General features: G+C 40.3%; 1 protein-coding gene across 1 annotated transcript in view; it reads left to right on the forward strand.

Annotated features, from left to right (window-relative positions):
• Positions 1-27,236, forward strand: part of RHOBTB3 (Rho related BTB domain containing 3) — a 56,798-nt gene that overhangs the window by 20,339 nt on the left and 9,223 nt on the right. Inside the window, exons 5-10 of the mRNA XM_022592535.3 lie at positions 1,071-1,182; positions 3,878-4,243; positions 11,948-12,060; positions 15,101-15,221; positions 20,442-20,615; positions 23,566-23,732. Of these exons, the coding sequence (XP_022448243.2) occupies positions 1,071-1,182; positions 3,878-4,243; positions 11,948-12,060; positions 15,101-15,221; positions 20,442-20,615; positions 23,566-23,732 (1,053 nt within the window). The remainder of the gene's footprint in view (positions 1-1,070; positions 1,183-3,877; positions 4,244-11,947; positions 12,061-15,100; positions 15,222-20,441; positions 20,616-23,565; positions 23,733-27,236) is intronic.

Raw genomic sequence — 27,236 nt, forward strand, 5'->3', positions numbered from 1 at the left:
ATGTTATAGGACATTTCCATCAAAACAAAGCAGAGAGTTCTGTGGAACAGTGCTGTAACCATGCTTCCAAACCCAGGACCCCAGAATTCTCTGACCAGCTGGCTCTGAATCTATTTCCCAGATCTGTACAAGCCTCTTTCCTGGGTCTGTCCTCTTGAAGGTGGACTGCATGGCTGGTGTTTGCACCCCTAGTCCTGAATGGTGGCTGAGGGGTGACTGCATATGAGGAGTTGGGGAGGGGACAGTGGATGGAGCTTGGTTGTATAGGTGTGGATGTCCGCCTGTATGCACCAGCCTCCTCAGGTGAGCAGGTGTGTGTTGGAGGAGGGGGAGAGAAGAGGAGGGGTGGGTTTCGGTCCCAGGAGTTAGGGACCAGCTCTCCCTATGCTGCATGAAACTCCGAGGACTCTAAGAATTTAAATCTGAGCCTGGCTTTCCAGGCTTTAATGATGACATACTGGTCAAAGCAGGAGGATAGAATATATTTTACATAACAGTTTATTTTCTTGATTTACAATGCTTAAATATTTAGGTATGTGGTATGTGGACCTCCATTTGTACTTTTGCCCCAGGCCTCATACGCCTAGAGCTATGTAAGTGCATGTGGTTAAGATATTTAATTTATAAAATAAATGATGTATTTCAAAGTAACTTACTCAGGAAAAAAAGTAGAGTGCGTGTGAACTTTCCTAGTTGATATGGGTATATGTAGCATAGAGCCAGATCTGTTCTTGCCTTGAATTTCTCTAGTATTAGTTGCTGTGGTTGCCCACAAGATGGTTATTGGCAGTCACACAGTTGTACTGCTTGGCTTTCTTGATTATTCAAGAGAAAATACAGTTCCTGCTTGATTGATAGTTTATTTATGTTTAGACAAGGCACAATCTGTTCTACTTGAAAGATTTTTGTCTTTTTTTAATAAAACAAATTGTTTAAAAGTGTTTGCTAAAGCATACATGTAGTTGGTACTGGCATTAAAAACACTTGGCAGATGTAGTTTGGGGTACAAATAATCATGTCAGATACATCATTTCGTTGGAGCTTTAATTAAAATTTGATTCATGTTTTAGTTGGAGTATTTTATGATTCAAGCTTTAAATCAGAAGACAAGTGAAAAAATGAAGAAAAGGAAAATGAGCAACTCGTTTCACGGAATTAGACCACCTCAGCTTGAACAACCAGGTGCATTTATTAGCCAATGTCTAGACATTCAGTTGATATTTATTGTAGATCATTTCACAAGTCATAGCAGTTGTTCTCAATTTTGAGTGTGTTCGGGACTCGTTTGGCATTTTGATTCAGTAAATCTGGGATGGAGCCTGAATCTGATTTTTAAATAAGCTTCCCAGATGATTCAGAAGCAGGTGGTACCTGGACCATATTTTGAGGACTGTTGTCTTGAAAACTTGAGCCTGTGTATTCTTAAAAATAGTGTGTGTGGTAGAGAGCTGTTCTAGATTATAGTCTAATGAGAAATAACCAAATGTAATGCATGAAACTTGAGTGGATCCTGGTTCAATAAAAACATCTAAAAGATGTTCTTGGGACAGTTGGGTAAAATTTCAATATGGACAGGAAATTAGATGATATTATGGAATTACTGTTAATTTTCTTATGTACAATAATAGTATTGTGGTTAATAGAAGAATGTCCTTATTTTTTAGGAGATAAATGTGAAAGTATTTAGAACTGAACTATCCTGATGATTACAACTTACTTTTAAATGGTTTGTGAGTGAGAGAGGGAGAGAGAAAATCTAGAGATAAAGCCAAAAATGACAAAATATTAATAATTATAGAATTTAAGGACAAGATATATGTGTGCTAATTGTATCATTCTTTCAACTTTTTTGTGTGTTTGAAAATGTTCATAATACAAGGTTAGAAGACAATAGTTAAAAATAAATAAAATTACATCAACTGCTATCAGAATTTTTTTTTTTTTTTTGCGGTACGCGGGCCTCTCACTGCTGTGGCCTCTCCCGCTGCGGAGCACAGGCGCTGGATGGCGCAGGCTCAGCGGCCATGGCTCACGGGCCCAGCCGCTCCGCGGCATGTGGGATCCTCCCAGACCGGGGCTTGAACCCGAATCCCCTGCATTGGCAGGCGGACTCTCAACCACTGCGCCACCAGGGAAGCCCTGTTATCAGAATTTATTGCATAATTTTGTGATAGCAATGGTAGACTAGTACTCTATTCAGGTCAATTAATTATGGATATTATTTTTAAAAGGTACTTGATAAATATTTGTTGAATGAATGAATGTAAGTTAACAAACCAGGAAAGTATAGATTTGTACAGGAAGTCAATTCCAAGTTTTAAAAAATGTGAATACATAGACCGTTAAATTGACTTTGCACTTTGTGGTGTGCACAGTGAAAGGGGCCACATGGTCTGTTATGTAGCAAACACTGGAGCCTTAAGTACCTTCTGGATGAGAAGAGGAGTGGGGAATAGCCAAATAAATAATATTGACAGATAATTTCTTAGTTCTTATTAATCAAGAAGAGAAAACATACCAGTTCCTCAGAGAAAGCAAAGCATTTCATGTCATTTAGCACTAAAAGGGGTTTCTCCTGTGGGTCTTCATTTGGGAACGCTAGGTGGGATAGTGGGCAGGGCCTTCAGGAGTGTCCTGTCAGCAGTACAGCCTCAGCTTCCACAAGGCTGTCTCTTGTACCCCTTCCAATGGGAGAGATGTGGAATTGCACTGATTGTAACCCAGGGTCTAGTCTGGGTTCACACTGAACATAACCCAGTCTGGGTACACATTTGTTCTGGTGCTGACTTGTTCTAAGGACAGATCCTGGGCTCTGGGGCACATGGTTTTCAAACTGTTCTCAGACTTTAAGGGTCTGTAAGGTGCCTCTGGCAGTGGAGAGGAGGCTGGGTAGGGTACAGTGCAGAAAGAGTCTGCCTCCCAACCTACCTTGTTGTTGTCCATTTTGTAGACAGAAGTTTTGCTTTAGAATAAAGAATTTTTATTCCTGAAGAAGTTTGAATTGCACTTGTTTAAATGGTTGCATAACCTTCAAGCAACCCTTCACAGATCACACTGTCCTCAGCGCAGCTGTTGCAGAGAGTTCACAATTAGGACCTATGATGAGGGCCTAGAGTGTGGTCCTCTGTGTGGAGGTCCTGCATTGATGGAGGCTAATCTAATTTTGTTAGCAATCATGCTAGGAAATGGAAGGTAACATCCCCTCTTGGAACTCAGGGAGCCTAACGGCAATCTCCCTGAGGTGTGCTGAGGGGAAGGAGCTGGTTCTCGGGCAGTATAGTGTTTTACTAGGAGGAAAAAAAAATTTTAGCATCAGAATAAAATGTTCACGATGGTTTCAAACAGTAGAGTCTAAGACTCTGAGCCCTAGCTTTGAACGGCTGCAGTTTTAACAATTTATCCCTCCACCTCCATTTCTAGTCCCAGAAAGAAAACAACTTCAGATGTGAGGTTGGGTTCTTCAGAATTTATTCAGTAATTTCTTTGAGTTTTTTTATCAGGTGAAAGTAAAGGATGATGGCAACCAACATACTAAAATACAGTATTTGGAGAAAAATTTTATTTTGGGACACACATAGTGAGAAATGCTCTTTATGGCATTAGTACATTTTTCATTTGCACTACACAAAGTAAATACAGTATTTCTGTGTGTCTGTTTTAATCCCTGGATAGTTAGTTTATATGTGTTCATAATTTGATTAAGCTATACAGAAAGTGCTGTTTTATAGGTCAAAAATGGCCAAATATTGGCAACTTCATATAGTTCAACCTAATAATACTAAAAAATATTGTTTTGTTGTGTTTAAAATAAACCGGAAATGATGGGGGCCCATAGACCTAAAGAATAATTTATTATTTTTTTTCTTCTTTGAAACAGAAAAAATGCCTGTCTTGAAGGCTGAAGCATCACATTATAATGCTGACCTAAATAACTTGCTGTTCTGCTGCCAGTGCGTGGACGTGGTATTTTACAACCCAGATTTAAAGGAAGCGGCTGAGGCCCACAAGATCGTTCTCTGTGCCGTCAGCCATGTTTTCATGCTGCTTTTCAATGTGAAGAGTCCTGCTGACATTCAGGATTCCAGTATCATCCGAACTACCCAGGATCTCTTTGCTATAAACAGAGATCCTGTGTTTCCAGGTGCTAGCCAGGAGTCTCCAGGCAACCCACCCTTACGAGTCATTGTTAAAGATGCCCTCTTCTGTTCTTGTTTATCGGACATTCTGCGCTTCATTTATTCAGGTATCTTGTCAAATGGTTCTGGCACATTCTCATAAGCTTTTGAAATGAAGTATGGCCTGTGGTCTCAGGTATACTGGTTGGTTTCACGTTTCTTTTCTTCCTACCATCTGAGGTGACGATTATACATGAAGTAGTATTTGCTTTATCGATAGGAATTGGTCCAAGCTTTCTGTCTCTTTACAAGTTTCCTTGCCTTGGTTTTAAATCTACTTGTAAAAACAATAATCTCTTTTCCTATTGAACAGCTATGTTAGTACTTCATTTTTTAAAAACTCCAAAATGTGAAAATAAAAGAATTTATTGTCCAGTTTAACTTTAAAGAAATAAAATACTTCAAGTATATATGAAAATAAGTGTCTTTAGCTACTTATTCATTTGTTTTGTTTGTTTGACCCAGATTTTGGAGGGAATTGAGGAGAGAAGTTAGCATGGTAATTGCATTCAGTTTAGCAACTAGAAACAGTTGCTAAAGTTAGTCTAAAGTTAGTTCAAGCTGAGATCTGATCAACTTTGACTATGATTATTTTAGACTTTACTTCTTTTATTTACTGTGCTCTTTGTAATATTCAGCTTATCAATTGTTTTTCTTCTTGTCCTTTAAAAAACTGAGTAGCATGTATATTCTAAAAATTAGACTCTTTATGAGTTATTTTAGCAGATGAACTAAAGGTCTCACATCTAAGTGTCCTATATAAGAATGGAAAAGCATGGATGTAAAGTGATTTTTAAAGTAAGCATCTAAATATACATTTTCTGAAGATTTCGCTCTCTTTTTTTTTTTCTTTCTTTTTTTTTTTTTTTTTGCGGTATGTGGGCCTCTCACTGCTGTGGCCTCTCCCGCTGCGGAGCACAGGGTCCAGACACGCAGGCTCAGCGGCCATGGCTCACAGGCCCAGCCGCTCCGCAGCATGTGGGATCCTCCCAGACCGGGGCACGAACCCGGGTCCCCTGCATCGGCAGGCGGACTCTCAACCACTGCGCCACCAGCGAATCCCTCTCTTTTTAAAAAAATATTATTTATTTATTTATGGCTGCGTTGGGTCTTCGTTGCTGCGCGCGGGCTTTCACTAGTTGCGGTGAGCGGGGGCTACTCTTCGTTGCGGTGCGTGGGCTTCACTTGTCGCGGAGCACGGGCTCTAGGCGCGCGGGCTTCAGTAGTTGTGGCACGTGGGCTCAGTAGTTGTGGCTCGCGGGCTCCAGAGCGCGGGCTCAGTAGTTGTGGTGCACGGGCTTAGTTGCTCTGCGGCATGTGGGATCTTCCCGGATCAGGGCTTGAACCTGTGTTCCCTGCATTGGCAGGTGGATTCTTAACCATGGCGCCACCAGGGAAGTCCCAGATTTCTCTCTTCTTTAATTTTCTTTTTCTACTTGGAATCATGTGCTGATGAATTATTAGGTTGAAGTAGATCCTTCTCTGCAATGTGTCGGGCAAAACATTTATGATCTGTTTTTAGACTTCAGAATTGGAGATTGATGACAAGTTTATAAAAGTTTGCAAATAAAGACAAAAGTATTATTTAGCATCAAAGATTTGGGTAGCCTTCAGTTGAAATGATTGATGTTAAGATTTCCCTTTTTTTCACTTGGGTTGTTTTTAGTTTTAAAAGTTAAAATAAAAATTAATGGTTGTGAAAAATACAGTTGCAGCATGCAGATTTAAGTGGATTAAAAATATACATATTGGAGTAGAATGTGATGGTAGATATTAAATCCATTGTTCAGTGAATATTGGCTTGGAAAAGGCATAAATAACCACTCCTAGAGAGCATACCAGCACAGTGCCTTCAGCATGGAGGCTTCTCTGTAAGTGCTGGTTGAACTAGTGAGTAGACTCTAGTAGCTGTGAATCATACGAATAAACCAGATAAGTTAGAGACTTCATTTAGTACTACGGATTTTTATGTTTAAACTTAGAATCTCACAGTTCAGAATTTAAGACTAATTTTGAAAAACCAAAATGTTTACATGTTAAAGAAAAAAAAGTCTTTAATGATATGTCAGAGAACCATGAAGGAAGTGTTTGGCTTTTCTTTTCAATGAGTTTGCTGTTGAAATTATAAATTATTTAGCAAGTTTACCACAGTATCCATTAAACACTTTCAAAGGCACACAAACACTTTGAGGTCAGTTTTATCCTCTTTAATATGGTAGCAATAAAATAGCTAGATGTCTCTCCAGTGACAGAACCTGCTTGTCTTTCTCCTAGGGAGTAATTTTTTTAAAAATTGTAAAATTAATACTTGCAGATGGAAAAAAGGGGGAAAGAAAAGAAAAAGTTATCCTCATCCCCCAGTCCCCTTCCCCAGAGTCCATTATAACTTTTTCATGTGTTCACTCTAATGCATTTTGAAAGAAATTAATATATTAAGAAACTTGCATTAATGAAAATGTAATTTTTGGTGAGTGCTGTTTTCTGGGAACCACAGATAGTTTCCATGGCTGGAGCACAGAGTGGGAGGTGATGGCTGGAAGGAGCTGAGGCTGGCAAGGCCAGTGGGAGCTCTTCCTGCTGTCCTTAGAAGCTGATCTAGAATTTTATGCATGATCAGACTGGGCTTTAGAAAGATCATCTCTGGTGATGGTGGGAAGATGGAATAGAGCAGGCAAGACAGGAGTCCAGTCAGAAGGCCCTGTCATTCTGGAGCTCAGCCTTAGGAAGGCCAACATTCTGACAATAGGTAGTTGGTTGGTCTTGCGGCTTGTCCATCATCTGGACCGGTGCTTTTCAAACCTTAAAGTGCATACAAGTCACCTGGCGATCTTGTTAATGTACAGATTCTGATTCAGTGGGACAGGGGTCGGGCATGAGGTTCTGCCTTTCCAACAGTCTCCAGGCAGTGCTGATGCCATGGATCACAAGTAGCTGCAGCACCTGCTCTTGGAAGAACTGGGACCAGCCACAGCGGATAAGGGCCTGGAATTCAGCCCAGAGGCCCAGGAGAGGAACCCAGTTATTAGTCTCAGGGCACAGGGTCAGAATGGAGTCAGCTGCAAGGCTGACTGATGCGGAGCTCTCTGGAACTGGGGCTGTCTGTGCCTTCTTGTAGCCCCTGCCTGAAGTTGGGGAAAGTGAATGCTTAGCAGTTGGGTGGAAACTAAGTGAGCCTGGGAATAGTGATTAGAGGGCAGAGGGGCCTGATGGCAGGGAGGAGTTGCTGAGCTACAAGCCCTTGACCAGTTCAGAGCTCAGGCTTTGTATTCTGATACGGAGCTATTAACGTTTCTGCTTTGAACTCTGCTTGTCCGTGACCCAGTCAAGAGGTGGTGTCACGTATGACCAGGGCCACAGGCCATTGACCTGGGGCTACAGGGAGACCCGGATGTGGGTTGAGGAAACGGGAAAATAAATGCTTCAGCAGGTACCTGTTAATTATTCTTTAATTATTTACAAAGTATAACCTTAGACTCAAGCAAAAATGATATTGTTTGCTGTGTTTAAAAGACATTAAAGCTATATTTGCACAGTAAAGACAATTTTGAAAAATGCAGAAAATTTGTTAAGAGAAGAAAAATCAACCAGATTCCCATTCTCAAATGTCTAAGCGTTTATTGATGTTTTGTTTTACCCTTTTAGTCTTTCTGAATAGGTTACTTTATTTATTTATTTTTTATTTTTTTATTTTTTTGCGGTACGCGGGCCTCTCACTGTTGTGGCCTCTCCCGTTGTGGAGCACAGGCTCTGGACGTGCAGGCTCAGCGGCCATGGCTCACGGGCGCAGTCGCTCCACGGCATGTGGGATCCTCCCGGACCGGGACACGAACCCGTGTCCCCTGCATCGGCAGGCGGACTCTCAACCACTGCGCCACCAGGGAAGCCCTGAATAGGTTACTTTAAAAAAAAAAAAAAAAATTTTTTTTTAATCAAAGCAAACTAAAATATTAAACCTAATTTTTTTTTTTCTTAGAGACTTCAATAAAGAGGCCAGGCTTGTGTGTTTTGTTTGTTTGTTTGTCTTATTGTTGTTGAACATTTAAAAACTTTTGAACAGAGCACAAGTCTTAAGACCCAGTTACACACTGGTTTCCTCACAGCAGCCCAGGCCTGCCCGCGGGTTATGTAGGGAACCGCGGAGGACAGGAGCCAGTTGTACTCACGTCAGTTGGGCTGGGATACACAGGCAGAACTCCATGACAGGGCGTGCTTGGGAATATTTGCCCTGAGCAAAAACATGGGCTGGAAAACCCTATTAAACCTATCTCCTGCTTTGTATTTAAAAAAATGAACCAAATTACAAAGACTGTCTTAATTCTTTTTAAATAACATGTTTCTTTTTTTTTAACCTTTAGGAATTTGAAATTTTGTAGGTACTGTGTCACCATGGACGTTTGGGGCCTGTATTTAGGAAGGGCCTGTTTAATCCTCTGGTTAACACTTTACCCATATAATAAAGGGTGCTGTTTATTTTCCTATTCAAATTTCTGAGCAAACAGATACAGTGAAAGTGTGTATGTTTTGCATATGTTAATTTCCTCTTGGAAACTGCTAAGACTGCATAATGTCTGAGTACTTAATGACTAACACTGAGGGAAGAATAATCTGAAAAGTGAGGCCAGTGGTTTCCTGGTCTTGAGGAGTAATCCTTAAATGGTGTACAATTGTAACATTCTTATAATACACTACACAGTCTTTATGCTGGCAAATTCCTGAGTCACGCGATCTCAGATGGTGAGGAATTGAAGTCTTTGTAAGAGCCTCAAGAATTTAGCTTTGAGCTCTTCCTGCCACAGATGGCCCTTAGAATTTCACATCACTTAATGAAATGCTGCCAGAGTAAATGAATCTGTGGAAATGAGCAGAGTATTCTCCAGCTCCTGAAGTTTTTCTGCACTGCATGAAAACACAGCTGAATGCACACGGGTGGACCATGCTCTCTAAGGGTCTAAGTAAATAGGTGCTCTCAGAAGTTAACTAAAGAAAATCACAGTCAGTTATGCACGACAAGTTCTAGAACTCTGCTGTACATACAACATTATGCCTATTGTTAACATAATGTATTGTGTACTTAAAATGATGTTAGGAGGATAGATCGCATGTTAAATGTTATTACCACACACACACACAAAAAGAAAAGAAAATCTTAGTCTGACTGTTGCTTTATTAGGACCTAAGTGTCAAAGATGGTTTGATTCGTATTTCTAATTATGAAAACAGCCCAATCATTAGAGTGCCCTTATGAACTAGTCTTACTTTCCTTTTCAGTTGTTGGATCTTTCTGTGTCTGTTCTCAAACAGATTGGTGGACTGTAGAGATTTACCTGCTACTAATCCCATATATTTAGATTTGATGCTTACTTTCTTTCAGATACTCTTCTGAATGAAGATATATTGTATAGATGTTCTTTAGTTAATATAATTTTACTTTTAAGAAACAATATCTGTGCTGTCCTTTAACATGCATGAGTGTAGACAGTCAAAACTACATACATACACTGTTGCATGCCACTGACCCTGTTTTTTTTTTTTTTGCGGTACGTGGGCCTCTCACTGTTGTGGCCTCTCCCATTGCGGAGCACAGGCTCCGGACGCGCAGGCTCAGCGACCATGGCTCACGGGCCCAGCCGCTCCGCGGCATATGGGATCTTCCTGGACCGGGGCATGAACCCGCATCCCCTGCATTGGCAGGCGGACTGTCAACCACTGCGCCACCAGGGAAGCCCCTGACCCTGGGTTTTGATAGTGGATGAAATGTCTAAAAGAAGAGCAATAGTTGTCAGCTCTCAATACACATTAGAATCCCCTAGGAGGCTTTTAAAATTGATGTCCGGGCCTCACCCCAAGAAATTCTAATCTAACTGGTCTGGGGATAAAACCTCCTCCAATGGTATTTTATAAAAGATCTCCAGGTAAATGTAATGCACAACTAGAGGTGAGAATCCCTGGCATAGAGTGAATTGTCTTGATTTGAGGTCCCTTGGCTTCTAAGGGGTTCTTCTACTCCTAACATTTTAAAAAAATATTTTTAATTACCTTTTTTATTATTTTTTTAACATCTTTTTTGGAGTATAATTGCTTTACAACGGTGTGTTAGTTTCTGCTTTGTAACAAAGTGAATCAGCTATACTCCTAACATTTTTGTACAGGCTGCAATGTCTGTATGTGCATTGGAAATTTTCGGGAGTGGTGAGCCAAAAATTTATCAGATTGTGAAAAGAGTACGTGACTTTAAGTTGAAAAGTATTAGTCGAGGAAGAGGAAAACTACTACACTTCGCTTCTGTCAGCATTCTTGTCAAGGGCAGGTAAGGAGAAGTTAGGCAAACATGCTAAGTACTGCAGGGCTCAGCTGTAATGAGGCCTGAGAGCAACTGGACTGTCAATTTGACTCTTCCGATGAGCTTTGGATCTCCTTGGTACAGCCTAGCTGCAATTGCCTGATCTCATTGGTTCAATAAATGTTTATTCTGTGTCCTCTCCACTCCCCAGTATTCATGAAGGCATCTGGCAAAGTTCTGGGTACATGAAGGGAAACATCAGAAGAGCTAGATTGAGAGTAGATAGAAAAGGATCTCGAGTTACCCAGAGAGGTGAAGCGACTTGCCTAAATTAACACCAGTCATTACTGGCAGAGATAAAACTAGAAACTGGGTCTCCCAGTTGTGTCTACACCTTTCTGAGTTATATTTTTAGGAGTTAGGACTTTCTATAAGCCATGGGATAGATAGGGGTAATCTCAAAATACACTTTTGGAAATATATCAGCATTGATAACAAGATACATTTGATGGGGAAAAGGCCACCCGGGAGCAGGGAGGCTGGGTAGGAGGCTGCTGTAGGCCAAGTGAGAGGAGTGTTTGGGGAAAAGGGGAGCTTTTGCTGACCCTGTGTTTTGTAAGACAGGGAGGAAAAGGGGCTGACAGAAGCGAAGTGAGCCTAGAAAGAGATGGCTTTAAAGTGGGTTGGGGTGAAAACAAGGGAGGAAGGGACCAGGTGGGGTGATTTTTTTCTAATGTCATGGTTGTGTAGCTCATCAGAAAATTATCGAGCTCCCTTCTTCAGGTTGGTTCTGTAGACTTGGCTATGGAACATCCTACTCTGGCCCTGACAATGCATGAGACCTTCTGAATACATTCTGCTCCTTTGCCTGATGGCAGTCACTACTCTCCATGATGAGTATGATTTAATCCAACCTTAGAAAGGACCACAACTACTTCTTACTCAGGGCAAGTAAATAATTTGGGTTTGGACCACTTGTGACGGGAACTCATATACTAGCCACTGCTGTTATCACTAGCTGATCACCTACTATAAAGAGATAGTAGCTGTTCAGGAAGAAGGACTCCAGGTTTTGAGAAATAATTTAGGTGAAGGCAAACTTTTTTTTTTTTTTTTTTGCGGTACGCGGGCCTCTCACTGTTGTGGCCTCTCCCGTTGCGGAGCACAGGCTCCGGATGCGCAGGCTCAGCGGCCATGGCTCACGGGCCCAGCCGCTCCGCGGCATGTGGGATCTTCCCGGACCGGGGCACGAACCCATGTCCCCTGCATCGGCAGGCGGACTCTCAACCACTGCACCACCAGGGAAGCCCCAAACTTTTTTTTTTTATAATGTGAGAGCTGTTTAAATGTTTTAGTGTAATTACATGGATATATATTTGATAAATAAAAATTAAAAGAAAATACTAAAAAAAAAGAACATTGATACCTAATAAAAGATTTATTTTTATTCCTGCTCTAACAGAAAATCCAATGTATATTAATTTTTTCACAGGCGCCTTCCAGTGGGAAGAATTGGAAGAAGATATCAGGAAGAAGTTTAAAGATTCTGGGGATGTTTCAAATGTAATTGAGAAAGTTAAATGTATTTTAAAAACACCAGGAAAGGTAAATTAGTTTATTGTAAGTTAGATTACTTTGACTTCTCTGAATTATAACTGATATACTATGGATGAATATACTGAGTCGTGAGGAGTGTCAATAATATATAGTTTTCCTTAAGTATATTTTTTTCCATTTAAATATTTTAAATATAAACATGATTTCTTGCTATCTGTGATTTTAATTCATGTAAGAATTCAAATATGTGTGAGTCATGTCTTTAAAATGTTGGTTTGTGAATTCCATTCTCTGCGACATTCCCCTGGGGCTCTGGGAATATGCAATCTATGTCAAGAATGAAGGGCTGTTGAATTTGTCCAGTTACAGTTAAGCTTGCTGTGGGGGGATGCCTTCTCACTGCTCACGATTTCACTCCAAACAGCTTTCAGGGGCAAGGCAGTTTCTTTGTGTGTCTTTTTCAGGAGTTCTGAGAAATCTGTTTGACTAGGTAGACAGTTAAGGATTTGTTTCTCACCTAGTATAGATTTAAAATTATACATTAGGTTCAAAGATTATAAAAATGTAGACTTCGTATATGGTCATAAACTTGTACACATGAAAGCTCTAGTAACTGAGATTGTGCAGAGTCTATAAGGGCCTTAAAAGTAGGTTTGTTAAATTTTAAGATGACTGCATTATACAGTTTAGCCAGTGTATTCTTATTTCAGATTCTGTGATAAACAAATTGGCTACAGTAGATAAAAAAGGTAAGTTGTGTGCAATGCTTAGCAGAATATAGGTTTATATTAACTGTAAAAAAAAGATTATTTCTTTAATTTTTATACAGATGACTGTCAATTCTACCACCTAAGTTTATTAACAATTTAAGTTAATATTTTAAAACTGCATCAACTTTTATAAAGACTCCCAACTATTCTTTAATTGAGAAAATGATCTCTCTCTCTCTTTTTTTTTTTAAGCAAAGTAACATGGAATTAAGGGGCAAGACCTTTCTTTTCTTGTTTTAATAACACATTGAAGTAGGTACACAGAAGCTGTCCAGTTGTACAGGTGTATGGCAGGGTGGTAGCTCTCTTACAATCTAATTCAACTAAATAATTCTTTTGTAGAAACATGCACATAAACTTGCATTCTGCTTTTCATAAGTTCCCTAGATTAACTTGTTCATGGACCAGTGAAAATGTACATCTGTATTCTCTGCAAACTTCTGCCCTCGCATTTTTTTTCAAATTCAAGACGTAGGTGAGAGTTCCCTGGTGGCCCAGTGGTTAGGATTTGGGCTTTCACTGCCATGGCCTGGGTTCAATCCCTGGTCGGGGAACTGAGATCCAACAAGCCACATGATGCAGCCAAAAAAAAAAAAAAAAAAAAAAAATTCAAGGCATAGGTGACAAGGAAATCTGTTATACAGATTCATAATCTGTATATATCCATACCTGAAATAAATCTACACATATTCATGATGTACAAATTCATAAGCTTTATATAAATGGTTAGGATGGAAGTGTTGCCTTTTGTTCTAAACCTGAGCCTTTCCTTGGGTTGGATTCTGAACACAGTCATTCCTTTGAGTACCAAGAATAAAACAGATTCTTCTGGGGACTATATTATTCCATGAAATTGAACTAAATTCCCTCCTTTGCAGAGGAGGACAGAAGAGTTCTTCTGTGGTTTCTTCCTGTGCTTTCTCGGGTAAGGGTCTCTCTCCTTCATTGAGTATTGGGAATCAGGAAGTAAACATTTAACTTGTGAGTCTGCTGCAAATAACCTGTGGCTTTGAGTAAGTCTTCTCAGGGCTTTTTATAAAATGAGGGATAAACTGGCTGATTTCTAAAGCCCGTGCTAGCTCTCAGGTTCTGGTGATGCTTTTTCACTGTTCCTCTCCTTTATGTGTGGCAGTCACAAACCCTCTCCATGAGTTCCTTCAATGTGTATTAAAGTATATTGTGTGTAGGACCTGAGACTATAAGAGCAGGATTTGTATGATCCTGTTTTGGTTGTCTCTTTTGCTCATGGATGTCATTCTGGAGTGTATGTTCTTCTTTGGGAGGAAGGATAACATTTTTTCCTTCTCTCCAGACATTTTAACTTCGCACCATAGTAGATTAACCCAGAGTGGGGAGTAGGTGCCGTTTATTCTTATTGCTAAAGTTGTATGCTTGATTATTTCTTAGGGATAAAGCTTTCTGAATTCCCTACCTAGCCAAGCAGAGGGTCAGAGTCTGACCCAGGCTGAGGTTCTGAGCGTCAGCCAGGGAAATGGATGATGGGTGAGGGAAGAGCAGCTGGCCCTCAGTTTCTGGGGTTGGCAGAAAGGATTGTCTGAAGGATCACAGAAAGGATAAACAAAGCACCAAATCCTGAGTGGGGAGCAGAGGAAGGCTGAAAACCCCAAGGTCAGACATGGTGTTCGGGGAGCCTGCCAGTTAGCAGTTGTGAGAGGACAGATAGGTGTGGTCATGGGACAGGTTCTTTAGAGCTCCAGGTTACAGATGCAGGCAACCTTTGATAATCAAGATTCCAGCAATGACGACTGTGGGCAGGAAAGATATTTAGGATTATAAGTTTGCAGATTAAGACGGAGACGAATTAATCCATCACTCTCAGGTGTTTTAATGTTGGATCTAGTGAGCAGTGGGACATGGTGTGATAGGTGAAACATGTTTTCTTAATTACAAATTAAGTTTTGTGTGTATATTTTCTTAATTAGTGAATAAACAAGCAGGTTGTATATGCAAACATATTTTACTAGGTGTTCATATGAGATTGCACTACTGTTGTCTGTTTCCCAGCTAACAAAAGCCCGTGGGGGTTCAGGACCCCACAGCTTCTCAGCTGTAGGGTCGAGTTTTCACTTAGCCAATTCCTTCACCGCCCTGAGTGCTGCATAGGGCAGTGTTGCTCATTGACAGGTAGCAGATGTAGTTCTTGAGGGTAAGTTTCCGTGAAAGCTGTGATCAGAGATGCCATAGAGTAGATAATCATTACTTCTTTAGACATTTAGCACAGTTTTCCAAATTCTCTAGGCAAATTACCAAAGCATATTGTATAACATTTCCCCTTGTATTTTTATTTTTCCTTATAGTTTAATTGCCTGAGGAACTGCAAAACCTATCAAGCCAGAAAACCCCTGTGGTTTTATAACACTTCCCTCAAGTTTTTCCTTAATAAACCAATGCTTGCTGATGTTGTCTTCGAAATACAAGGTATAGTTCAATTTTTACAAAGTTCATTATTCATTTTTATTTCTTGTTTTCTTACCTAACTTTCTATTTCAACTTCGAATATTTTGGGTGAAGGAATGACTGTCCTCTATTGTAGGATGTAGATTAACACGGCTTGAATTTCTCCAAAAATTTTCTAGGGAAATGAGATATTTTACTAAAATAAGAAAAGAAATGTATATATATTTTTCCTTCTTTTTATTTCCTTACCCAATATTTCATTAACTTTTAGGCACCAGCAAGGGATGGGGTGATCTGTAATATCACCCCCTTGTATATTTTTGTTTGTGTGTTTCTTTAAGATCCTAGTTTTTGAATCATCTGAAACCAGCCCCCTTAACATTATATTACCTGTAGTTTATTTTTTCAGCTCTCTTAATTGAGCAAAAGGAACTACTCTGGTTGAGGGTCATGCCTGGCTTACATCAGGCATCCATAGATATTGCTTCATTTTCTCCTTATGGCACTCAGAATTATCACCAGAGCAACGGAGAGCTGCTTTTTATCTCTGTAGGAAAGTAATGCTACCTAATTTTAATAAACATGAACTGTTTTAATGCCCATTATTGATTATTCGCTTGGATACTTTGGTCACTTTAGTAGATTGAAAGCATAGTATTAAAAATGAATTGTGAAATACCTTCAATTATGTAAGAAGGCTCGAAGGAGTTGTTTCAGATGACTTAGGTAGCACTTCAAGTGGGCTATTACCAAAAGGAAGATATAATTTAATTTTATGGTAGAAATGTATGGCAGCTAACAGTAATTTACTTTTTAAAAATTTTCCCCAGAAAGATCATTTTACTTGTAACTCTGGTCACTTGCCAAGACAAACAGTGAATTGGAAACTTTCCAAGGGGCCTTTGGCTAAGCTACTGTTAGTAGCTGCAATGTGAGCGTGGGCCACTGAGAATGGGACAGTGAGTGACCTTGAAATTATATAAAAAATGATTTGGAAAAAAGAAAGCTAACAAGGGACTAAATTTGCTTATAATTTGCATAGGAAGCACTGACACCAAACATTGTTAATGTAACCTACTGAAAAGATTTTCATGGGGAATATTTAATGCATGAAAATATATGTTGTATTAAGAGAAAAGAAACAGCAGTGATGTGGAGAATCCTTTCTCATAGTCTTTTGCTTTTCTTCCATGATTCCACCTACCGACCCTTTGCAGGCACCTGCTCACACCCCACCTTTGCAGACGCTGAATCTGCAAGGATTCCTTGTAATGCCTGTGCTGATGCTGAACGGCAGCTGCTCTAGTGCCCTTTGTAGCCTCCTCAGCTCAACAACCAAGGCCTCCAAGGGAATCAGGAGCAGAGTGAAGCAGGAATGGGTGGAAGCAGGGTCCAGCAACAGCTTCTCTGCCAGAAGCTGGAGAGGCAAACCGTGCTCTGAGGAGTGTGGGGAGGGCAGCTTCCAGTGTGTAGAAGCAGCAGTGTTGTCTGCTCTGGAGGAGGGTCTGGAGCCCTAGCTCTAGCCTTGGCTTTGCATTCCAACCAGTGTGTGTCCTTGGGCAAGTCCTTAATATGTCTGGCCTTGAGTCTTGTCATTTGTAAAGTGGAGAAAGTGAACCATGTAGATTCTAAAAGGTCCTTTTTAGTGTTAAGCTTGATGAGATGATAGTACCAGACCACGTCAGGGTCTTGCTTGGATGCATATTTACTATATATAATAGTTTATATATATATAATATATAATTATTTATATATAATACTATATATAATAGGTTTTGTTGTGTTACTTTACATTTCTGATCCTCTGTTTCCTCACCTATAAAATGGGGATACTAGTCTACCTGAGAGTGGTGAGTGGTCATGGAGATGGAGATGGTGCATATAAAGGTGTGTTTAGAGGCCTGATGGGCAGACTCCACTACTCTTCCCCTACAGTGGCATCCAGCACTGGTGGATCACTGCTTTTTTTGTGTTCTGAACCGAGGGCTGCAGCAAATCCTTTTTAAAAAATGTTCCAGGCATCACTGACAACTGGCTGGAGTTGACATGGGACATAAAACCTATTTACTATCTCTGAAATAAATAGTCATCAAATATATACATATACAAATATATATATATACACAAATATATGTGTGCATGTATGTATATATATAAAAGTACCACCCACAATTTGTTGTTTGAGTTTGTATCTTTTTCCATTAAATACTTTTTAAAAAAGCAGCTCTAAAACTAGTCATGGTAAACTTTTGGATCTGATGTAGAAAGATGTGTTTCCTTTTGACATTTGAATCTGTGCCTTGTGAAAAATACTTTTACAGAGTTATATTCTGTCTTGTTTACTTAGTACATATTCTAAATCTCTCTTGAGCTAGGCAGGTTTCCTGTTTTCAGAATAAAACAAAAAATGATTCTAAAAATTTCACTTTTGAAACTTGGCAAGTAGTGTGAAGAAGGTATGACAAATGAAGTGTTTTATTTTAGTATATAATAAAAACAAAGATCTTTGATAATCTGTGCAAAGTTACTAGAAACTTGGGCTTTTAAATTTTGTTTCACTCTTAAAACTCTTTTCCTTAAAAAAAATTCTTAAAACACAATAACAACAATTAAATACTCCAAAGGAAAGTTACTTTAGGCCTTGACATTTTGAAAGGACATGTTTATCTCTTAGCTTGAAAATTGATGTCCTTTTGCCCCCAGTAATTCTTCAGCTCTATCCTGTTGCTGTTGCATAAATAATCATTGCATTATTTTCATTCAGCATGTTTTATACAGTGCTTATACATTTATACAGTTTATATACAATGTTTAAAAATGTGACTATACTGAGGTATTGTATTACAGTTTCAAATAGAACAATTTATAACACCAAAACAGTAGTTTGAAAAGGTGAGAAACAGAAATGGATGTTTTCTTGGAGTTATAATGTTTTTTCAAACTAAATTCGAAGCTTGAAATGGGCTTTGAAAATGCTTTAAGGTACTGAGTGTTTTGTTGCTGGTTTTGTAACTCTGTTGTAACTACATTATCAACGGAAAATTTCTGTTAAAATTTTAAGGTTACCCATCAAGCTTCGTTCCCATCTGCTACTATCTACTAGGTATTTTCTTGCCAATCTTAAATCCCTCTGCTTAACCCAAATGATAGGTTATCTAGTTTGTTTAAGCCATACTTCTAATTTTCTTTTTCTTTTTTTCATGGTTCCCTATTTAAGATTTTAAGACTAAAGTTGCAAGTCAAATAACATCGCCTGTTTGAATTCCTTTTTTTTTTTTTTTTGCGGTACTTGGGCCTCTCACTGTTGTGGCCTCTCCCGTTGCGAAGCACAGGCTCTGGACGCGCAGGCTCAGCGGCCATGGCTCACAGGCCCAGCCGCTCCGCGGCATGTGGGATCCTCCTGGACCGGGGCACGAACCCGTGTCCCCTGCCTCGGCAGGCAGACTCTCAACCACTGCGCCACCAGGGAAGCCCTGAATTCCTTTTTAATTACCGTGTACAAATATATCCAGCATGCTTTAGTTATGGAAACTGGTTATCCCCCAGAGATGGACACTGTAACCTTGAGGGCAGGTGACCTAAAGGCAAGGAGGCAGAGAGGAAGGGGAAGGGGCTGAGAGGGGAGGCTGCCTGCTCATAGGTGTGAGGACCTGGGAAGAGAGCTCCTGTGGCTTCTCCCTGCGCCCTCCTGGGGGAGGTGCGCCTGTGTGGGTGACAGTGCCAAGCAGTGAGCTCAGAACTGGCACTGTCAGGCGTTGCATATGGATCCTGAGGGATTATTGGCTTTGGAGAAAGTCACTGGGTTTACGTGGAACTTTTTTCTTCTTTTTCTGAGCCAGAAGATGTTTTGCGTGGATTTCAAGAGGATGAAGAACAGTAATTGTAAATATTTTGGAGAAGAATATATGTCCCTGAGAAGTATGAGATTTAGGGGCTGCTGGGTGAAGACTCTTGGGCAGAGCAGCGTGGTCTGGCTCATGGTGTTACTTTCTGGAAAGCCACAGTTTTGTCACTTACACTGGCTGTGGTGTCTTCCACCAAACTAAAAGCTTGGCTGCTCCAAAGCAGGATAGCTCCATGTTTCTCATCTTTGTACCAAACATGGTGATTGGCACCTGGTGGATGCTTGGTGATGATCTGTTGATCTGATCTAGACTGAACTGAGGGCTCACTATGGGTTCGTGGTTTCCTAAGGTGGTGGGAGTGGTAAGAACTGCTTCTCCACCTGTGAGCCCTGGGCCACATGTGTCCCATCTGGCATTGCCTTGGTGCGGTGGCACAGTAGCTGGAGAGCTTAGCAAGCTTTCACTGGGGAGTCAGTTTAGTGTAATGAGCTTCAGTGAGGGGTGTGCACTGAGGGTCCTTTAAAATTGAAAGCCGGGCTTCCCTGGCGGCGCAGTGGTTAAGAGTCCGCCTGCCGATGCAGGGGACACGGGTTCGTGCCCCGGTCCGGGAAGATCCCACATGCCGCGGGGCGGCTGGGCCCGTGAGCCATGGCCGCTGAGCCTGCGCGTCTGGAGCCTGTGCTCCGCAACGGGAGAGGCCACAACAGTGAGAGGCCCGCGTACCGCAAAAAAAAAAAAAAAAAATTGAAAGCCGCTCTGGCGCTCCCACAAGCAGGCAGGCATTGTTCATTTAGGAAAGAGTTTCCCTGTGGAGGCAGTATGACAGGGAGGAAGCAGGGGACTAGGTCATCCCCATCCACATCACCCATAAGTCTGCAATGCTCCCCTTGGCCCCAGAAGAGATTCCCTTGCCATTCCTGCTGTGATCTATGGACTACTTAGGCTAAGGATGGTTTACCATTTCTGATACAGGGAAGCCCAGCCAGGACTGTACTATGAGTAATGGTTGTGTTTTCTTGTGAGACACATGGGCAGGGGAGGGTGGTGGTGTCTCAAGCCAATTGCAAAGAATAGATGTTTCATGATAAAAAGACATGAAGCAAAATATTGCATTTCAGTGTTTCTATCTTTAGGAAATAAAAACTAAGTAACAAATAATTGCCTGACTTGCAAATTGTTGGTTTCAAAGTCAACTTTTCAACTCTTAATTTTTCAATTTATTTTAAAACTACGAAGTCTCCAAAGTTTAATACAGGTTATCACACCCACATCTGGTTTCTGAATATCAGCTTAGCTGTGCCTAATGCAATACCATTCTAATTAGAAGTAAAATTGCTAGGACAATAACTCTGCAAGTTTATCTCCCTTAGCTTTGTTTCCCTGTGGAACCTTACAGGTACGACGGTGCCAGCCCACAGGGCCGTCCTGGTGGCCCGGTGTGAAGTGATGGCGGCCATGTTTAATGGGAATTACATGGAAGCAAAGAGTGTTCTGATTCCAGTTTATGGTGTTTCCAAAGAGACTTTCTTGTCATTCTTAGAATACCTATACACAGACTCCTGTTGCCCAGGTGAGCCATTAGAAATGTTAGATAGAATCTCATAACTCTTTCTTTCCTGATAACCCATTTTGAGAAATTGCTTTCTATGAAATCTCTTTTTGTTTAAGGTGTATGAGAGTTGACGTCATGGAATGTGCTAATAAGCAGGTGGAGCTGATTTGGGGACAGCAATGAACTTTCAGTCAATTCACGTGGAAGAGCAGTGACTGGGTACCTCTTCTGGGCACTCAGACCCTGGGATAAGCTCACATGTCCCAGCCAGTACCAACAGCATGCTGATCGCTGTAGGCATCCTGGAAACGGAGGTGTCTTGTGGTACCCAGTGGCTACTTCACTTCTACACACTGGAGCAAAGAGCTCCTTAGAACACTGTCCCTTTCATGAGGAGAAAAGGGCTGGGCAGCTGCTGTTATGGCTCTGACTTCTGTTTGAGGCACTTGAAGGAATTTCAATATTCTGAGACTCCTTTGGTCATCTCTGTGGCCCAGAGGATGGCCTTTTTCTGACTTTTATTTAAAAACTAAAAAGTCTGACTTTTCCTGACTTCTCCTAGAGTCAGACTCTCCTAAAGCTGACTTATCCAAAAACTTTTCCTAAATGGTTTAGAATGCCCAGTGGACTGTGGGATTTATTTTCCTACTCACCATTAACTAGGAACTGTCTATGGCAGCTTCAGGTTGGAACAGATCTTGCAGGTTTCCTGTAGCTGGAGGCACTTTGGAGAAATTGCAGAATCCTTTCAACAGGCCTGGAGCCTTGGGATGCAGGCATGGAAGCCCATTTTAATTAGTCTTTGTCTTTTGGCCAACAGATGGCTCCCACCACAAACACAACTAGAATAAGCCCGTGGTGGCTTAGTCCAGGAGCCTGAGACCTTGGTTACAGAACCTGGCCAAGAAAATACACATTTCAGACCATACCTCTCTTCAGGTTTACTGCTTTAATTTTAGATTTGGAAGACTTCCAATGTTCGTTATTGAAATCTCCTAAGTTTTAAACAAGTCATGAGCCCTCTAGTGAAAAGTTTTAGAAGTTCCAGAACAGAACATTCTTTTAATTGAATTAATTATGGTCTTGCAGCTTTCTGTAGAGTATTTTGGAGCCAGTTACAAAATCAGTGTTAAAGACTGGCTTATCATTTCTGTTTAATAAAAATGAAACCATTGGACTTCCCTGGTGGCGTGGTGGTTAAGAATCCGCCTGCCAATGCAGGGGACACAGGTTCGAGCCCTGGTCCAGGAAGATCCCACATGCCGCAGAGCAGCTAAGCCTGTGCGCCACAACTACTGAGCCTGCGCCCTAGAGCCCGCGAGCCACAGCTACTGAGCCAATGCACCCTAGAGCCCGTGCGCCACAACTACTGAAGTCTGCGTGCTTTAGGGCCCACGTGCCACAACTACTGAGCCCGCATGCTGCAACTGCTGAAGCCCACGGGCCTAGAGCCTGTGTTCCGCAACAAAAGAAGCCGCCGCAATGAGAAGACCATGCACCACAGTGAAGGGTAGCCCCCGCTCGCCACAACTAGAGAAAGCCCACGCGCAGCGACGAAGACCCAATGCAGCCAAAAAAAAAAAAAAAAAAAAAAAGACATCATTGATTCTCATCAGAACGTGTGTTATTGTGTATTTTATTATTTCACTATGGGCAAATTTATATATTAAATTTAAAAATTTGACCAGTTTTGAAATAATAAGGAAATTTGGTTTCTTAATCATTGTCTCACTAGAGTAATTGAAGCTTTGGATTTTAAGTTTTACTAATTAGAAAAAATGCTCAGAAGAGCAATAATAACTATAAGACAAAACACTTTAAAAATTGGTAAAAGGTGAAGGTGTGTGTGGGGGGAAATGAGTCAAAATGAATAATCAAAAAATTAAGCTGCATAATGGAAAATTTGCATTGGGAAAATTGCAGAAAGAAAAATAATCTATTCATTATGATAAACAGTTATCATACACGCTCTTCTTGGTTCCTAGCTACAAAGAATGTAAGGAGTTTAAAGATGGACAAGAAAGAATTACAGAGAAGTGTTTAAAAAACAAACAAAAAAACCTTGGTGACTGCCAGCGGTTGAGGGAAAGGGGAAGTGGGGAGTTAGTGCTTAATGAGTGCAGAGTTTCAGTTGGGGAAGAAGAAAAAAGCTTTGGAGAAGGTAGTGGTGATGGTTACACAGCAACGTGAATGTACTTAATGCCACTAAACTTTACACTTAAAACTGATTAATGCTAGGGACTTCCCTGGTGGTCCACTGGTAAAGAATCCACCTTCCAATGCAGGGGTTGCAGCTTGGATCCCTGGTCGGGGAACTAAGATCCCACATGCCGCGGGGCAACTAAACCCCGCACCTCAACTAGAGAGCCTGCGTGCCACAAACTACAGGGCCCACGTGCCCTGGAGCCTGTGCGCCACAACTAGAGAGAGAGAACCCACACGCTACCGCTAGAGAGAAGCCTGCGCACCACAGCAAAAGATCCTGCATGCTGCAACAAAGACCCGATGCAGCCAAAAAATAAATTAAAAAAAAAACAAAAAAAGACACAAAAACGATTAATGGTAAATTTTATGTTATGTTTATTTTACCACAATAAAAACAAAACAAACAAACCTGGGGACTAAAGCCAGAAGGAGAAAACTTGCAAGGATTTAGTATAGCTAGCAGACAGAATTACCCAGTAGCCCTGGAGTTGATTATTAAGGGCAATTGTAGAATCTCTTTCTCTGGAGACTTAAAAACAACAGCAACAGATTCATTTCTGTGTGTGAAGGCTTGAATGAATTCCTTTTAAAATGGAGTAATAGTTTAGATTGCTGACTTACCCCTTCAAGGCTTTTTTAGGCATTCTATTCTACATTGGATGATGTAGTCAGCATTTTTTGGTTTTTTGTTGTTGTTTTGTTTTTAGGTCATAAAAGAAATGGTTTTATGGTCCATTTTCTCTTATTTCCCTTCTTGCATCAGCTGGCATTTTCCAGGCTATGTGTCTCCTGATCTGTGCAGAGATGTACCAAGTGTCCAGGCTGCAGCACATCTGTGAGCTGTTCATCATTACACAGCTGCAAAGCATGCCAAGCCGGGAACTGGCATCTATGAACCTCGATATAGTTGACCTGCTCAAAAAAGCCAAGGTAATTGGCCCTATGTATCTGGTTGTTTGATTTTTTAAAAAATATTACAAAAATTTTATTCACTCATTTTTTCTGTTCATTAAGAGATATATTAGTGCTTGTCGTACTTTGGAAATTTGGCTAAATGAAGTAAATGTGCCCTCACAACAATTTCTGCAGCTAGATAATTTTGAAGCATAGTGTTTTTGAGCAATCCCTTTCTAAGGAGGTAGGATTTATCAATACAGAATTTTTTCAACTGAATGGTGGCCCTTACTAGTGTCAGTTGAGTGTGGTGCTGTATTATTTTGTATAGGCATTATAGAAAACAGAATTTACATTGAATTTCCCTCAAATGATCACATCTTAGGGTTCCTGAATGGAAAATGACAGGATTGGTCCGTACATACTGATAGAGATGGTTACGCAGAATTCATTGATTTGTTCGTTTGTTCATTCATTCGTTCATTCATTCACTTCACGAGCATGTTTTAAAGTTCTGGTTGTTTGTAGGAGGTATTGGTGTACTTCATCAATTCTTTCAAACACCTTTTGTTGAAATGTCTCATTGTACGAGGAGTTATCCTACCATTCCATCGCCTGCCCTAAGAGAGTTGTAGGGTTGCAGCAGTCATGGCACAGTGATGGGTACTGAACTTGCATTAAGCTAAACCTTCTAAGTCTTTTTCATAGGAATATATTTGATCCATTGTTACAGACGATCAGGACTTTGTAAAATATTATCTGGTGTACAACATATTGACTGTCCCTATGAACTTTGACATCCAGAATTAGGAAAATATGACAAATTTGTCTTCACCCAAGTTTCTAAAATAGAGCCACGTAATGGGGCAAAGGACTGACTCTGTGACAGCTAAAAACTTGCCTCCACGCTGAGATGAATTTATTAATCAATATGTCTATTGCTCAGAATGGAAGGGAATTTATTTAAAGCACCTAGGTCTTCTCTTATTATCTGCATAACTATTTTGGAGTTCATTTCTCTCATAATCAAGTCTTCAGATCATACGTATTGAATATTAGGGAAAAAAAATTTCAAAAAATGAGTAACCTTCATCTCTTTGTAATGTAATTACATTGAGCTTGGGATTAATAGCTGTTCTCTAGATTTAAAAATTCTTTTTATTGTTTCTCGCATTTTTACAACCTCCTTCATTTTTTTTTTTTTTTTTTGGCTGCGTTGGGTCTTTGTTGCAGTACGCAGGCTTCTCTTGTGGAGCATGGGCTCTAGGCGTGTGGGCTTCAGTACTTGCAGCACGTGGGCTCAGTAGTTGCAGCACGCAGGCTTCAGTAGTTGTGGCTCGTGGGCTCTAGAGCACAGGCTCAGTAGTTGTTGTGCATGGGCTTGCTCCATGGCGTGTGGAATCTTCCTGGACCAGGGATTGAACCCATGTCCCTTGCATTGGCAAGTGGATTCTTAACCATGGCACCACCAGGGAAGTCCCTCCTGCATTTTTGATGTATCATTTTCGTACATTCTAACAAGTCTGTCATACTTTTAAAAAATGGGCACAAGCTTTTCTTTCCTTATCTTGTAGTATCCTTTTACATAGTTCATGCATAAGAGAACTTCCTACTTGGTTGCACTGATTTCTTTAAGTGCCCCCCCAAAAAACACACACACACAGACACACACACGCACACACAGTTCCTCATTAGCATCATTTATGATTGTATTGTCAGAAATTCTTCCTGACCTGTATTCCCTGAATGTGTGGTTTCTGACTATGTGATTATCCTTCTTTTTCCCTTTGAATTTTAAAAGTCTAAGATACCAACTTTTCTTGAATTTTACTATTTGTTTCTGAAGACTTTTCTGTTTGCTAAGATTAAGCCTACCTTTACCGGTTTTCCTTTAGTCTATTCCTGGTGGTCCCTAATTTGCCAATTATGAATCACAGAAACAGGATAATTTTCTTCCTGTTTGAAGTTCTTAGGTTGAGGTTCAACTTCGCCAACCCGTTCATCTGTTGGTCAAAATTTAGTTAACCTTTCCCTCATTGCTTCTCTGACTTCTAGGAGGTGAAATTGTCTTTTGGCAGAATTAACTTTCCAGTAGCTCTCTGAATAATTGAAATTTCCAATCCCTCTATCATCTCTGCCAGTTTTGTATTGTGTATCAGGAAAGCATCATTCATACTTTTGATACAAATAAGCAGTTTTGATACAGATGAGCTGGAACTCTCCTTTAACCTCTCTCAGTTCTTTACCATGATTCTACCTTCAGGTTCATATGTTTCCATCACGTTGAAATCTTAACACGCAACAGAGGCTTTTTTCCCTTAATCGTTTCAGTTCCTTTGGATTGAGGTAGAGATTTCCTTATTCCTCCTCCCCTTTAAACCTTATCTTGGCAAACTTTGGTGATTCCTATGAAGTCCTGTTTACTCTCATATTAAAGTTTTAAACTCAAATTCTTGCTTATAATCTGTGCATTTAATATTTGGCTTCTTCAGGCCACCAGTTTTGTTTCTGACCTTTTCCTTGTGAGTTTTGCGGTACTTTTTCCACCATTATTATTCTTCACAGGGCTGTTAAATGCTGTAGCATTTGGTTTATGGTATATTTAAAGTTTTCTTTTTAAAATTCTGTTGTTTATTTCAGTTTAAACTGTCTTCTCAGGTCAGCACGTATTCTTCCAAAAATGTAGTCTTTCCAGTGGGATGCATTCCATCTCTTGCCAAGAGCCCACAATTATGAAATCTTAAATCTTATTCAAAAATAAAATTCTGCATTTGAACCATGTTTTTATAGCCAGCTGTTCATTTCTGTGGTCTCCCTCTCTTTCGAAGTCACAGCCCTTAGGCAGTGTTCTGAACGTCTGTTGGTAGGCGTTCTCCTCTGTGTTAACCATCTAGTAGTGCTGGTGGCTTCTGTTAAAATAGCTCCACATTCTTGCTGTATTCCCTTGAGATCACTCATATTCATCTGCTAAAACATTAAGTGAAGAAAGATTGTTAATATGTGATGTGGTATTAGATGAACCATGACGTCTCTTACAATTCAAAAATTGAGTGTCTATAGTTAAAATCAGAGGGACCTGTGAATTTATATGTAAAATATTCACACATTATAACTTTTAAAAAGAGTGATACTTGAGTTTCATTCTTAAGATTTGAGATTACAAATCTGTCTTCAATTTAGCATTACTTATTGCTTATATACTATTTTTGAGTGTCCTTAAAAGAGCTATATTTAGCCTAAAGGTGGAAACAACCTAAATGTCCATCAACAGATGAATGAATAAACAAAATGTGGTATATATATACAATGGAATATCACTTGGCCTTAAAAAGGAATGGAATTTTAATGCATGGTGCAGCATGAATGAACCTTATGCTAAGTAAAATAAACCAGTCAGAAAAAGGACAAACATTGTATAATTTTGTATAACTTATACGAGGTACCTGGAATAGCCAAATTCATAGAAAATAGAATAGTGTTTACCAGAGCCTGGGAGTAGGAGGAAAGGGGAGTTATTGTTTAACTGTACACGTAAAGATG

This window comes from Delphinapterus leucas, chromosome 3 (genome assembly GCF_059928025.1).
Source record: "Delphinapterus leucas isolate spDelLeu-1000000601 "Yukka" chromosome 3, BTC_Dleu_Yukka2, whole genome shotgun sequence".
In the NCBI taxonomy this organism is placed as follows: domain Eukaryota; kingdom Metazoa; phylum Chordata; class Mammalia; order Artiodactyla; family Monodontidae; genus Delphinapterus; species Delphinapterus leucas.